General features: G+C 47.0%; 1 protein-coding gene across 1 annotated transcript in view; it reads left to right on the forward strand.

Annotated features, from left to right (window-relative positions):
* Positions 1-1793: 1793 nt before the first annotated feature.
* LAMB1 (laminin subunit beta 1) overlaps positions 1794-13612 on the forward strand; it is a 44660-nt gene continuing 32841 nt past the window's right edge. The window contains exons 1-11 of the mRNA XM_005148413.3: positions 1794-1947; positions 2098-2267; positions 4429-4564; positions 6505-6578; positions 8503-8691; positions 8810-8873; positions 10294-10496; positions 11715-11835; positions 12014-12202; positions 12552-12731; positions 13142-13254. Of these exons, the coding sequence (XP_005148470.2) occupies positions 1911-1947; positions 2098-2267; positions 4429-4564; positions 6505-6578; positions 8503-8691; positions 8810-8873; positions 10294-10496; positions 11715-11835; positions 12014-12202; positions 12552-12731; positions 13142-13254 (1476 nt within the window). The 5' untranslated portion in view covers positions 1794-1910. The remainder of the gene's footprint in view (positions 1948-2097; positions 2268-4428; positions 4565-6504; positions 6579-8502; positions 8692-8809; positions 8874-10293; positions 10497-11714; positions 11836-12013; positions 12203-12551; positions 12732-13141; positions 13255-13612) is intronic.

Below are 13612 nucleotides of genomic sequence, written 5' to 3' on the forward strand. Positions count from 1 at the left end.
TGCCCACCCTGGTCCATGACTGCAACTCCAAGTCGATCCCTGATGCCACACATTCCCTGACGCCTAGGCTGGAATGCAGCGCATTCCCTCTGCAGCAAGGCACAAAAGGAGCCTTAGTCACAGGGTAAGGAGCTCCAGAGGGCAACATGAGCCCACTTCAGCTTTAGGGGAGGATGGGACTTCTATATAGCTATGAAGCAGAAAAAAGATGAGAAAACGTTGATAAAAATTGAAAAAATATGGGACAGAAAAAAAATCCAATGGCAATAAAACACTGTCCTTGCACAGTCACACACAGAGCGATGCCACTGCCTGTCTGCCACAGCCTGGAGGAGCTCCTAACCGCTGCAAACAGTTTCTGTCAGTGGGATGAAAAAATTTGTTGTGCTGAAGCTTAAAAACAAAGCTGTGCTGTGATTTACATGACAGGATTGTGAAGCGGAATTAGTTTTGTGAATTTAGAAGACCACATTGCAGAAGAGGTTTAGTATTACAATACCTGCCATGTCAACTTAAAATGGTTTAATTTCCTGGATATCTTTAATGAAACAGCCCCACTAGTTCTTCAATTAAGAGTCCTGGGTTATGTTTCAGAACTGGTGTTTAACCTTTAGGGCAAGTCACTTGGTATCTCTCTGTTTCTGCTTATCCATCTGTAAAATGAGAACTAACATATTTACCTACCTCGGCAGGGTTTGCTGGACGGACAGACAGCGGTGTGTTTCCACTGCACTGCAAATAGCAAGGGCAAAGTGTTCTTGAGGGACACGGGTACCTGGTAAAGATTTACACAAGTTTAAGTGTTGCACGTGCACAGGCAAAACTCTGGTGTATAAACCCAGGGATGTGTCCCAGCCTGCATCCAGCTACAGCCATGATCTTCCAACACATCCATCTTTCTTACCCGCGCCTTGATGTTTATTTACCAGTAAACCTTTCTCCTGGTGCCAAAGAGACTCTGCCACCAGTCGATGAAGCCATCGTGTCTCTGGCACAGCCCAGGGAACTGAAGTTTGTTCAGCTCCAGCAGCGCCAACACACGCATTGACCCCTTGCAGCCACCCCAGCACCACTGGGAAGGCAGTAGCACTGCATGCTCCCAGACAATGAGAAACAGCCTGGGAGAGACTGACCCTGTATCAGCGGCCCTGCCATGGACAGACCCAGCCATGTATGGCCCGGGAATGGCACTAGGAACCACCTCTGTTGGCACCACATCACCAGGAAATTCAGGGCCACTGAGCATCACAAACAACAGTTGTCAACACTCTGGCCCTTTGCTGGGCTCTGAGCATGGGTATGCCCACTCGATCCATCCATCCATCCATCCATCCATCCATCCATCCATCCCTCTTTCCCTCTCTCCCTCACAGATGCCCAGCCCCATCAGCAGAAGTCAGGATTGGGTCAAAACCCCCATTTCCGCAGTTTCCCAACAGACAGAAGCAGAGAGGGGTCACCCCACCGGTGATATCCCTCCACCCCGCCGATTGCTGTACCCTGCCCAGAGCCCGCTTCCAAACCCGGGAAGCAGTGCGGAGGGCACAATCTGTAATGGTAGTGGTGCGCAGGAGTTCCCCTGCTCTCCCCTCGGAGCTCCCCAGTGCAGCAGGGCAGGCGACCCTTTCCCCCAGACTGCTCCAGCGGCTGGGTTACACTTCCTCGACGGCAGCCGCTTACCCGCTCCCCACGGCGGGCCCGGCGCTGCGGCTGGGCGGGGGGCCGGGACGGGCGGGGCCGCAGAGGGCGGAGGAAGAGGAGGGCCGGGGGGCGCCGGCGGTGCGAAGCCGCTCCCCAGGAGTCGTGGGGAGCTGCAGCGCCTGCGTGCAGGAGCAGCAGCGTTCGGCGGCAGCGTGGAGGGGAAGACCCGTCCCGCCGCGTCCCGTCCCGTCGGTGCCTGCCGCCTTGCCATGGGCCGCCTCCTCCTGTACCTCTGCTGCTGCCTCGGTAACTCCCGACCCGCTCCCCTCCCGCCGCCGTCGGGGCACGGCGGGCTGGGCGAGCCCCTGCAGCGCCCGCTGGGGCTGCTCGGGCTCCCTGCCTGACCGCGCTCCCGTTCCTCTTTCTCACCCATCTCTCCTCCCCGCGGGCGCGCAGCGCTGTGGTCCGCGGCCGCGCAGGAGCCCGAGTACAGCTACGGCTGCGCCGAGGGCAGCTGCTACCCGGCCACCGGCGACCTGCTCATCGGCCGCGCCGCCCGCCTGTCCGCCTCCTCCACCTGCGGCCTCCGCCAGCCCGAGCCCTACTGCATCGTCAGCCACCTTCAGGTGAGCCCGAGCTCGACCGCGCTCCGGGGCACTGCCCTCGGCTGCGGGGCTGGAGCAGGGCGAGCACCGTGCCCGTGGGGACCCCCGCGCCCCGCCAAAGCAGCCCGAGTCCAGGGAACCCCTCGCGGCTTTTGACTTCTTTCCCCCGTCCCTTATCGAGGTTAAAGAGGAGGAATGTGCCGCGGGAAGTTCAATTAGTTCATTTGCAGAGTTGCTCGGAGCCGTCTAGACAGCTTCCTGACTGAGAGTGGTCTGTAGGACCCGGGTAATGTTTTGGCCACTATTACCGTAATGTAATTGCATTTTTATGATTTCCAAGCGAAGGGATGCAAATAAGCTTGCCTTGCACATCTGGTGGGAAACACAAAACTCCTTACTCTTTGAGCCAGAAGCAGCTCACCAGACTTAAAAAATTCAGAGACAGAAGAGATGCTGGAAAGAATAAAGTATCAGTTATAAGTGGAACTCTGTTGAACTGAAAGCAAAGGATAATCTCCGGCCGAATTTACTGTGGAGACAATAGGGCCGGATTCTGGCACTTGGAAGGAAAACCATGGGAAGCATGAGGAGTGCTGCCTGAGGGGCTGTAGCACTTGGCCCATTTGTACCCTTAAGTTATCAAATTCCACCCCCCACCCAGCCTTCTCCTTCAGTTTTACCGTGCTGCTCTGTCTAGCAGAGTTGTGCTTGGTTTGACTTAAAGTTTCTCTGGGACATTTTCGGGCTATGTCCGGATTAACTTTAAGAACATGAGCATCTCTGGTAGAGCAAAATAACAAAAGCGCTTTGTTCTGTTTTCTGAACTGCCGAAGTGCTGTAGTAAAAAGCATCACTTCCGAACTTCACTCCTGACCTCACAGCCCCAGTTCAGTATTTGGGATGTCCCTGGTTACTTATGCATAGTAAGGTGGTATTGAAATCGCAGGAAGGTGCCAAGTCTCCTCTTAATAACATGGGACTTGGGTGGGATGAGTGCTTTGCAGGGTTCGGCTTTCTGGGATTGCGTTGTAGTGGGAGAAGGAGCAAGTCATGGCATGAGGCAGGGGCTGCGGTGCTGGCAGAGAGAGGCCTGGAGTGGGGGAGAAGGGGACATCTTTCCCAGGACCCTGCTCTTGTCATGCTCTCTGCTGGAGGAGTCTTTGGGACCTAGTGGGGGGTGAAGCGTGAGGCTTGGGAGGGGGTGGAATTGGTGAAGTGGGAGTCCTGTGTGGTACAGACCTGCCAGCCCTCACATTCTTGGCTGATAAAGCACCGCATTTGTCTCCATAAACCTGCTGGAGGAATGATGCCTGTATAGCTTCTGACAGTGATGAGTTGCTGGTGTGTGTGGGCTCCCTCACTGCAATGTGATGTGCTCCTCTGCCAAACCATGAGGTGGTTTGGGCAGGAACCCTCCCTTCTGGTTCGGTTTGCATCTTGCCTTGCAAAATTGGAAAGTGGTGGGTTTAGGCATCAGTGCAATGCTAAACCAGCACTGTTTGTTGTAATAGTCATGACAGGGTTTTGTCCTCCTGGAGAAGCACATGCCAGATTTGCACCCAGCTGTTTTTTTATGGGCACACCTGGTAATGCGTGCAAACTGAGTTTGTGTGCATAGCTAGAGTGTTGCAATGGCAGGTGGAGATGCAAGGTTTACTTAGGAGCTTGACAAGCAGGATTCAGGGTAAAATCAACGCTGTGCTGGAAAGGCTCAGTCACTAAATCATTGAGACTTGCTAGAGGTATCCCTAATGCCAAGAGCTTACATTTCCAAGCTAGCTCCCAAAAGCCAATGTTATTTCACACAAGTTGTTGAAGATGCAGTTTTGCATGTGTGCCTGTGCAGAAACAGCTCAGCAGTTTTCTGTAGATAGTATGTTTGGTTCTGACTTCTGCTGGAGAATCTCTTGAGCTAGAAGAGATTTCCTGAAACTGCAATTTTGATAGAAAAATATTTCTCCTAAAAAATGAAGTTTGTGGCATTCCGGGCATATTTTCCATTTGGCAATTTGCGTTAATTCATAAAGGTAAATACACTTAACGTTTCAACAAAACTCCCCTTTGATGACTCCTGCAGGCAAAATGAGTGGAATGTGATATGGACGGAAAGCACTCTTATCTGCAGGAAACAACTATTGCCCCACGGATAAAATCAGTAATGCTGGTTATTTTGTTGTTTCAGGAGGACAAAAAATGTTTCATATGTGACTCTGAGGATCCCTTCCATGATACTCTCAATCCTGACAGTCATCGTATTGAAAACGTTGTCACCACATTCGCGCCCAATCGCCTGAAGCTCTGGTGGCAGTCAGAAAATGGTATGGAGGGGGGTTGTCCATGCGGCAGCCATTTCCAGGGCTGGAAGCTGCTTCCCCTCCTTTTGTTTAAGGGTACCTGCAGGTTTGCTGTTATCTCTGGCATGCTGATTACTGCCCTGGGAAGGATCATGCTGTTCGAGGAGGACTGAGTAAAACTGGCTGTTTTTGTGTGCCCTGGAGCAGTTCTTAATGAATAATAAAGCCCCCTCCGCAGCCCCCTCATCCCTCTGGGAGTGTTGGAATGACCCCACTGTGCAGGAATTCCTAAAGAGAACTGGCTCCAGATCTCCCTCGTGTTTGGGCAGTGGGAGCAGAGCAGCCTTCCAGGAGAAATATCCCGTGGCTGCGCTGCCAAGGGAGCACCACAGGGCTTCCCCGGCGCTGGGCTGGACGAGGGTGTGGAGGGAAGGAGGAGGTTTGGGACTGCCGTCCTGCCTGCAGACCTCCCTTTTCCCCTCCTACCCTGGCAGAGCAAAGCCGGGGGTATCTCTCACCCAGCCTCTCTCCTGGCTCCCTGAGTGTCTGTGTCCATATGCCAGACAGTAAAATGAACACCAGAAACAAGCCAGCTACTTAGAACAAAACCCAATATATTGCGTGTTCGTTTGGTGGCTTTGTTTTAAATCCTTCCTCTGCCCTTTTTACTTTTATGGTTATGCTTTGGCATGCCTTCATACAAGGCACTGAGGTTTCTCAAACAGCAGTCCTACCCTGAAGCCTTAAAGCCAGCTGGACAGGATGGGATTTCTGCAAATGCATTGGCAGAAGCTGTCTTACTGTATATGAAAAGAAATGGCAATATTTGTAACATTTCTGCAGGCTAGTAAAGAAAGGTTTTCACTAAATCATTTTTAACCATTGCTGGATGAGCCTAGCAAGCCTCTTGTTTCCAGCAGCTCTCTTCTAGCGTTCCAAATAATTCATGTTTTTTGCAACAGGCTTGGCAGCATCCATGCAGAAAAGTTCTTAGCTCATAAGGTCATGAAAATGTCCTTCAACAATAAAAAACAAATGATTCTTTCTGTCCAATTCATGTTTTCTTCTATTCAGGCATAGAGCAGAAGGAAGCATTGCTGCACGCTCTTCATAATGTTACAGCTGGTCAAAAATTGAAGCGCTTTGTGGGTTTATTATTTTCATTTCTTACCCTTTCTCCTCTCTGTGTATCTTGATTTATCTTTTTTAATTTCTAACTACAGCATAATGAGCATCCAGCTGTTTTGAGAGGCCTTTTCACAGGACAAAATAATGTTTGTTACTGTTTTTCTTCCTTTCTGCATAGAGTCCTTGACTGTAGGTAGTCACACAGCAGAGGCTGGAAAACCCTTTTCTTCTCACCAGTTTCCTAGCTCTCATGATTGTAAAGTAGGACTGTAGTACTTGCTTTAGGAGTATTTCCAAACCAGGTTGTAAAGGAGCGGTTCCTGCATCTGGATGGACAGGAGAGTCCAGAGCAAGTGAAGAAAGGGCAAAACCAGCCCCCAGCAGCTGATATTTAGAGTGTTAGGGCTGCAGAAGCTCAAGCCTCTACTGGTGCCAGGTGTACTGCAGTGTATGAGGATAGTCTGGGGTCACCACACAGGTCCATGCTCAGTATTCTCAGTTGAAACAGCCCTGGGTGCTTTGGTGGCTGGATCTAGCCCACAGCAGTCCCCACCCTTAACGTGAGCCATGTTACGCAGCCTGAAATAATGGCAGTGCAGGCTCATGGTTTGAGTGCAGCAGATGATGCATAAGGATTCCACGTGCAATACTCTTCAGCAGGTACTTGGTATCCCCCCTCATACCTCAGTAAAGCACTAACCCTTTTTGACAACAGAGCCAAGTGGCAAAATAAAGGGTCTCTGCGCCAGTGGAGCAAAGAGCTTTGGCAGAATCTAGAGGTGGAGGCTGGCGGGTGTCCTTGTATGCTGCATGGCTTCTTTTCTCTGCCCCTGCAGGTCTGGAAAACGTGACAATCCAACTGAACCTGGAGGCTGAGTTTCACTTCACTCATCTCATTATGACCTTCAAGGTAAGGCAGGCACAGCTTACCCTGAACCCTAAGGCACAAGGAAATGAGAGGTCTTGTAGTCCTTCACATCTATTGATATTGGGGATTTGGGCTTTGGGCTGGTTTGCCTAATATTTTTAGAGTTTCCAACCATTAGCTCTTGCTGACATTGCACAGGAAGGCTGAGTTGTGACTTGTGGCTTGCGTTGTGTTTGAACCCCAGTGAGATGCAGAAGGAGTTATACTGAAGCTGAGCTTTGTGTTGGTGTCTCTCTCTGGTGGTTGTGTTCTAGAAGGTCATTAGCTAAATCATGTAGTAGTGAGGATTTTTTTCTTCTAAAAAAAAAGCAAAACAAAAATTGGCCATGGTATCATTTTTCATTTGGCAAATAGAAAGGTCTTCAGGAAGAAGAAACATCTGTACACAAAGTGTCTTTGTTTCTTTACAAACAGATGTCTTGGAATAGCAGATCATGTCCTGTATATCCTAAATCTCACAAAGGCAAGTACTAGTGGCAACCTTCAGCTGAGGTTTCAGAGGTTGCACTTCCTGCAGGGCTAAATCCCTGCTTGTTGCACGTAGACAAATTAATCTCTTCATTCTTACCTATCAGCTTTCTATGAGAGCTGGTTCTTTCCTTTGGCACCAACTTGAGTTTCTGCGCTTGCCTCCGGGTGGTGCCTGAGGTGGAAGGTGGTCCTTTCTGATGGACCCCAGCAGTGAAGGGCCCCTGAGAGACCCCTGACCTGATGCAGGTGCTGTGGCCACTGTGCCACTGGGATTGGTCTGCTGTTGAGAGGAAGACTGCAGGAAAAAGGTCGTTGTAATGAGGATATGTTGACTGTGTGGTAGACACTTGGGCTGCCTTACCTCTCTCTCAGTTGCTACATTTTCTATTGGGTGAGATGCCCATTTGTAAGTTGGATGATATTTTCAATCAGGAAGCAGAAAGAAAACTTCTTTCCAGCTGTGAACTGAAGTGCTTTTGTGCATAGCTCTCTGAGGGCCTCCTCTGAATACATAAAACTAATGAAGAGACTGTTTGCATTTCTTGTTCGAGCCAGGTGTTACATTACTATCTGCTCTGTGAAAGGCAGTGCAGAAGTTGAAACATGAGACTTTTAGGTCAGAGAGATGAAGAATATTTTTTAAATCTCATTAGCTCATGGTTCAGCAGTTGAATACATGTAGGTAAGAAGGACAGTGGTCTGTGTGAATCAAATGCAGTCAGCTGGACTCTAGGCAAGGCCAGCTGGAGGAGGGTCTCTGGGGACTGGGGGAGTCAAATGCAGCAGCATGGATGAAGCTGAACCTCTCAGTATTCTTTAAAGAAGAAGGTTTTCTTAATGCAGCACAGAGGACGGCTGGCATGGATGGCAGAGATGGATACAAAAGGTAGCGTGGTCAGACAAAGAGAGGTGAGCAATTGGAAGGCTTCTCTGAGCAACAGAGATAACTGCTCAGCAAGAGCTTCTGGGCATCGGCTGGAGGGGGAAGCGCTGAAAGTGGCCTCCTGGTTTCCAGGGCAGAAGAGGAGGCCCATTAGGTCCTTTGCAGATCAGGCAAGGAAGAAGACTATGTTGCTTTCTAAAAGCAGTGGAAAAAGTCCTTTTGAACCCCTAGAGCCCTGGTTTTGAGAAGGATTTGGAATAAAAAAACTTACAAATTTGCTTATTTATTGTAAGCATGTTTAAGTGTGTGGCCACTGAGCGCTGTCTTTTTAAAGATGGTTAGTCTGGGTTTTGATATGTGTTATTTCAAAGATCTTCCTCTGAGCAGAAAGTGGGGTATTAGCAGAAAACCACTTCCAGTATTCCCAAATATTGGAAATAGTGCAGGAAGAGAGATTAAAATCAAGCATGTGGATTGCTCATGCTTAAAAACACATGTAAATGCAAGTAATAATTAATTGAATAAAATCTCTTTTGGTTTTGTTTCTGTTAGACATTCCGTCCTGCTGCAATGTTGATAGAAAGATCATCTGATTTTGGAAAAACGTGGCAAGTATATAGGTATTTTGCATATGACTGTGAGAGCTCATTTCCTGGCATTTCAACTGGACCCATGAAGAAAGTGGATGATATCATTTGTGATTCCCGATACTCTGACATTGAACCTTCAACGGAGGGAGAGGTCAGAGGATTGGGGTTGTTTTTTTCCCTATTACAATTATTATGTAGACTTTTTCCATATAAATTTAGATTCCCTTATTTTTAAAGCTGAATCTTTCATTTTATCATTTTTTCTCCAGGTAATATATCGTGTTTTAGATCCTGCTTTTCGAATTGAAGATCCGTACAGTCCAAGGATTCAAAGTATGTATGCAGTTGCCTTCCAGACTCATTTGAAAGCATTTCTGTACTTAAACCACAAATAAAGCCATGTATTCGCCCCAGTAACAATTTTGAAATCATGTGAATACATCTGTGGTATGGCTTCTTTCACGTCAGACGGTGACATGCTGTGAAATAACGATGTGTTGCCATCTCAAGTGATTGCTCTTACATGCATCATTGTAGTTGGTCTTTTTCTTAATTGATCAGGGATTTATTTTCATTAAAGACACCCTCTCCCCAAAATACATGCAATTGTGGAGATAAAGTTGGAAAGTGATTCCATAATTTTACAGTGTTCAGAAAGCAGAGAAATGGAACCACAAAGGAACTTGGATCATTTTTGATGATTCTATGATTTTACATTTCTAACTAAAGTCAAGGGGGTCGTGTTTTATTTGTTAGAACACCTGAGTCATGAGTTTGGAACAGTTGGCCCTGGTAGCACCATGTGGCTGGACCAGTTCAAAGGTAGAGGGATCTGTTGCTGAGCATGGCTCAGAGAAAAACCTCTTCAGGGCATTTGGCTTGAGTAGGGAACTGCAGTGGTTTGCCTTAAACTTGACCTCTGATTTAATATGCGTTCTCAGTTTCAGTTCATGTCCTTCAGCATAAAACTAACTGGAGCAGAAGAAAATGTCTGCCATAGAATAGTGTCTGCTAGTTGCTGTATCAGTTGAATGTTTGGGGTTTTTTTAACCAACATTTTAAGGGAGAAACTGCTTTCATGGGCTTGAAGTGCTTTTTAAACCTAGTTTCAAGGCTATAAGAAATTAGGATTCATAATACCAAAGTGAACATGTAGCCTGAATTAATTACTGTAATACTGTCTTTCCATGGATTATCCCTTGAGAGCTCCTTTGTATTTGGCCAGTGATGGGGTGTTGCTTCTTTCAACAAAATGTAACTAATTATGTTTGCTAGGAAAGTTGGGCTCAGAAGAAAGAAGAATTATTTCTGTCTTGTTTCAAACTAAGATTTTTTTTTCCAAAAGGCTTGTAATTCTTAAAGCTCCTGGTCCACTTGTCAGCAGTTCCTTAGTATCAGGTCCTTGCCCATTTTGCATTATATAAAGCCCCAAAGAACCAGTGTCTTTTTGGTGGTACTGCTGTGTGTACCTTTGATATTTATGTTTGTGTCTATTTATGTATAACAAAGTAGGGTAGTATTTTTAATTAAGCTCAAACTCACTTATACAGCGATTAACCTGTAGTAAAATAATGTTTGGGTTTTTTTTTATTTGGGAGTGTGATGTGTAGCATGTGAGTATTGAGATTAAATCTGATCTATTCTCATAGGAAGCGTGCTTGGGAAGTCACTCCTCACTTCCTCCCATTCAATGCAGTACCTGGTAAATGATTCTAAACTGAGTTTGTTGTGTTTTTTTGTGTGTCCCCTGTAGATCTATTAAAGATAACAAATCTGAGAGTCAAATTCACCAAACTGCACACGCTGGGAGATAATCTCTTGGACTCTAGGATGGAGATCAGAGAGAAGTACTACTATGCCATCTACGACATGGTGGTTCGTGGGAACTGCTTCTGCTATGGACATGCCAGTGAGTGTGCGCCAGTGGATGGCTTTAACGAAGAAGTGGAAGGAATGGTAAATATTCATACTCTTCTGCATAAAGCTGTGCCTGTCTGTGCCTCTTTTGATTTAAACACAAATTTAAAGATGATACTTTCTCCTCATTCCCCAACATTGAAGCTATTCCTCCTCAGCAAACATTCTGTCATTATTGGTGTTCATCAAGCACAGAGAGCTCAGATTAGGTGAAAATTGTTTTAACATTCCTTTTCTAATTATATTAAAGACATGATGAAATTAAAAGGCAGGAATGCAGAAAGGGAGTGTATGGGGCCAGATGAGTGTGTGGGTTGAATTTGTTACCTTAAAATTGAAGGGAATAGAGGCATCAAAGAATAAAACACCTTTGTGAATCATACATGACCTGCATTTGTATTGGTTATCAGCTGAGAAGTGGAGACTGTAGCCATAATAGCAGGATCTGAAGGAAAATCCTGCTGCCCGAGTTGTACACTGCTGCCCAAGTGCCACATCCCTTCTGGGTTCTGGTTTTCCCCATGATTTTTGCCTGACAAGCACTAGTAGCACCCCTGTTAATGAGTGAGTTATTAACTAGATGAAAATGTGGAGGCATACAGGGAGGTTGTGTGGGCTATCCCAGGGGGTGCAGGATGCTGGTGAGCAGGTATACTCCATTGCCCTGCATTTGTGGTGAGTGCTTCCACCCGAGCAGCAGCAAAACTGGCTTTGCCCTTAAAATCATGGCTCCAGTGCTGGTAGTCCCTGTTGTCTATGACAGCAGCTGTCACAAAATCACTGTTAGTCTGCTTAGTGCTTGTTCTGTACATGTCAAAGGCACAGTCTGGGGTTGGTGGATAAAATACATCCAAACTTTCTGTTATCTTTGCTTTAAGAACCAAAGTAGGGCTGGAAAGAAGGTGCTGGGCTAGTGACCGCTAACTAGATGCATGTTAATAGCTAATTAACAGCTAATAAACAGCTAACTTGTAGGTCCAAGAGGCTTTTGTGATTATTGGGGTGGAACTGTGCTCTCCTTGTGTTGGAAAGCATTTATTCAGGCATTAGTTCTGGTAAGGAAAGGACAAATTTTGTGAGGACACGTCTGTGGCCCTTTATGTCTCCCTACATGCAATGACATGTATTAAAGTCTCTAAAAGTATATCCTTTATGTACTAGCTATATTTTGCATTACTCAGAGCATGTTGGGTTTTTTTCCCTGCTTGTTCTATAACCACCTATATTACTTTTTTGTTGTTGTTGTTTCAATGACAGGTCCATGGGCACTGCATGTGCAGACACAATACCAAAGGGTTAAACTGTGAACAGTGCTTGGATTTCTACCATGACTTACCCTGGCGACCTGCAGAAGGCCGCAATAGTAACGCATGCAAAAGTGAGTTTGAGTAAAATGCAGAGCTGGATCTGGTGTGAGCATTACATGCCGTTACTTGGGAGCTTGTGACAATACATGATGTCCTGCCTGTTCTTTGGTTGACACTGGAGTGTCTTTTCTGCTGACTTGCATCTCCCCTAGGACCAGACTCTTACTTTGTTTTCTGTCTTTGTCACAGAGTGTAACTGCAATGGCCACTCCAGCCAGTGCCACTTTGACATGGCTGTGTACATGACAACGGGGAACACCAGCGGGGGAGTGTGTGATGACTGCCAGCACAACACCATAGGACGCAACTGCGAGCAGTGCAAGCCCTTCTACTTCCAGCACCCAGAGAGAGATCTAAGGGACCCTGATGTCTGTGAGCGTAAGTGCAGTCACACTCCTTGGGTGGGAATGGCATGGAATCCTGACCATGCCCCCACCCCAGGGCTTTCCCTGGAGAATTCAGGATTTGCTGGCATTCTTTTGGCTGCTGAACAAAGATCCTTAAGGGAAGGTTGTCTTGAAGGTCTTGAGCAAGCCTGGCTGGGTTTTATCTTCTGTTCAAGAATCTGGAAGTTTATGTGGTCATTACTTATTCAACCCCTGCCATGTCTAATACTTGCAGGAATGATACACTCTCTACACCACAGCTGACTTCAGATAATTCAGTGTGAGACCTCGTCTTTCTTTCTGAAGCAGTTAATAAAACACATGTGATTCTTCCTTCCTAGCTTGTGACTGTGACCCAGCTGGCTCCCAGAATGGTGGCATCTGCGACCGCTACACTGATTTCTCCACTGGCCTCATCGCCGGACAATGCCGCTGTAAATTATTTGTCGAAGGGGAGCGTTGTGACCTCTGCAAAGAAGGTTTCTATGGCCTGAGTGCCGATGACCCAGCGGGCTGTCAGTGTAAGTAAAAACATATGTTCCTTTATGTGTGATCAAAAGCTCTTTGAGGAGCTGTTAGAGCTGGGAGAAGCTGGTTTGTGGGGTGGGTTTCTTTATTCCTTTGCTTCGTGTTCTTGCTAAGGGAAAAACATTCCTGTAGGTTTGCCGTAACTTGAAGTCCACCCACCCTTAAAACTCAGTTCCCTTCCAATGTATTTGGTGGAGATAGCAGAATCCTCCTAATTTGTTTTCAGTTATAAGTCTCTAAGCCAGGGAAGTTTTAGTGGGATGGGTGGTGGGCAAAGTGTGCAATTAATCTCCTTCCTGGGAAATTCAGGGGAAGCTTTAATGTAAATATTTAAGTTGGATACTGTCTAAAATGTAATACAAAACCTCTGTTTTGACCTGCTTATTTGTATTTCCCAATTTAGCTTGTGCATGTAATCCTCTGGGTACCCACCCTGGGGGGAATCCTTGTGATTCTGAGACGGGAAACTGCTATTGTAAGCGCCTGGTGACAGGAAAGCAGTGCAGTGACTGCCTGGTAAATAGCTTATAATCAAATAAATGAGGAGATGCTGGTGTGAGGGAGGCTGGCATGTGGAAAGCATGGAGTAAGGTGCTGGCTGCTGTCTCTGCCTGCCTGTGAGCAGGCACCTGGCAGTCGGGCTGGAGCGGGCACCTTGGAGTGTCAGGAGCCATGATGCATGCAGTGTTATGGGGAGCTGGGAGGCACATCAAGGCAGACAAAAGCATCCGCATTAATTCCTGGGTCTGTAAGGAGGGAGACATTAGGATTCCTGTAGTGCTTGCTCTGGGAAAATGAAGGATCTGGGGCAGATCTGCTAGAGCCCTCTCTGGGGTGAAAGATGAAATGGTCAGAGAAGTGTTAGCTTCCTACA

The sequence above is a fragment of the Melopsittacus undulatus genome, chromosome 5 (genome assembly GCF_012275295.1).
Source record: "Melopsittacus undulatus isolate bMelUnd1 chromosome 5, bMelUnd1.mat.Z, whole genome shotgun sequence".
NCBI classification, from domain to species: Eukaryota; Metazoa; Chordata; class Aves; order Psittaciformes; family Psittaculidae; genus Melopsittacus; species Melopsittacus undulatus.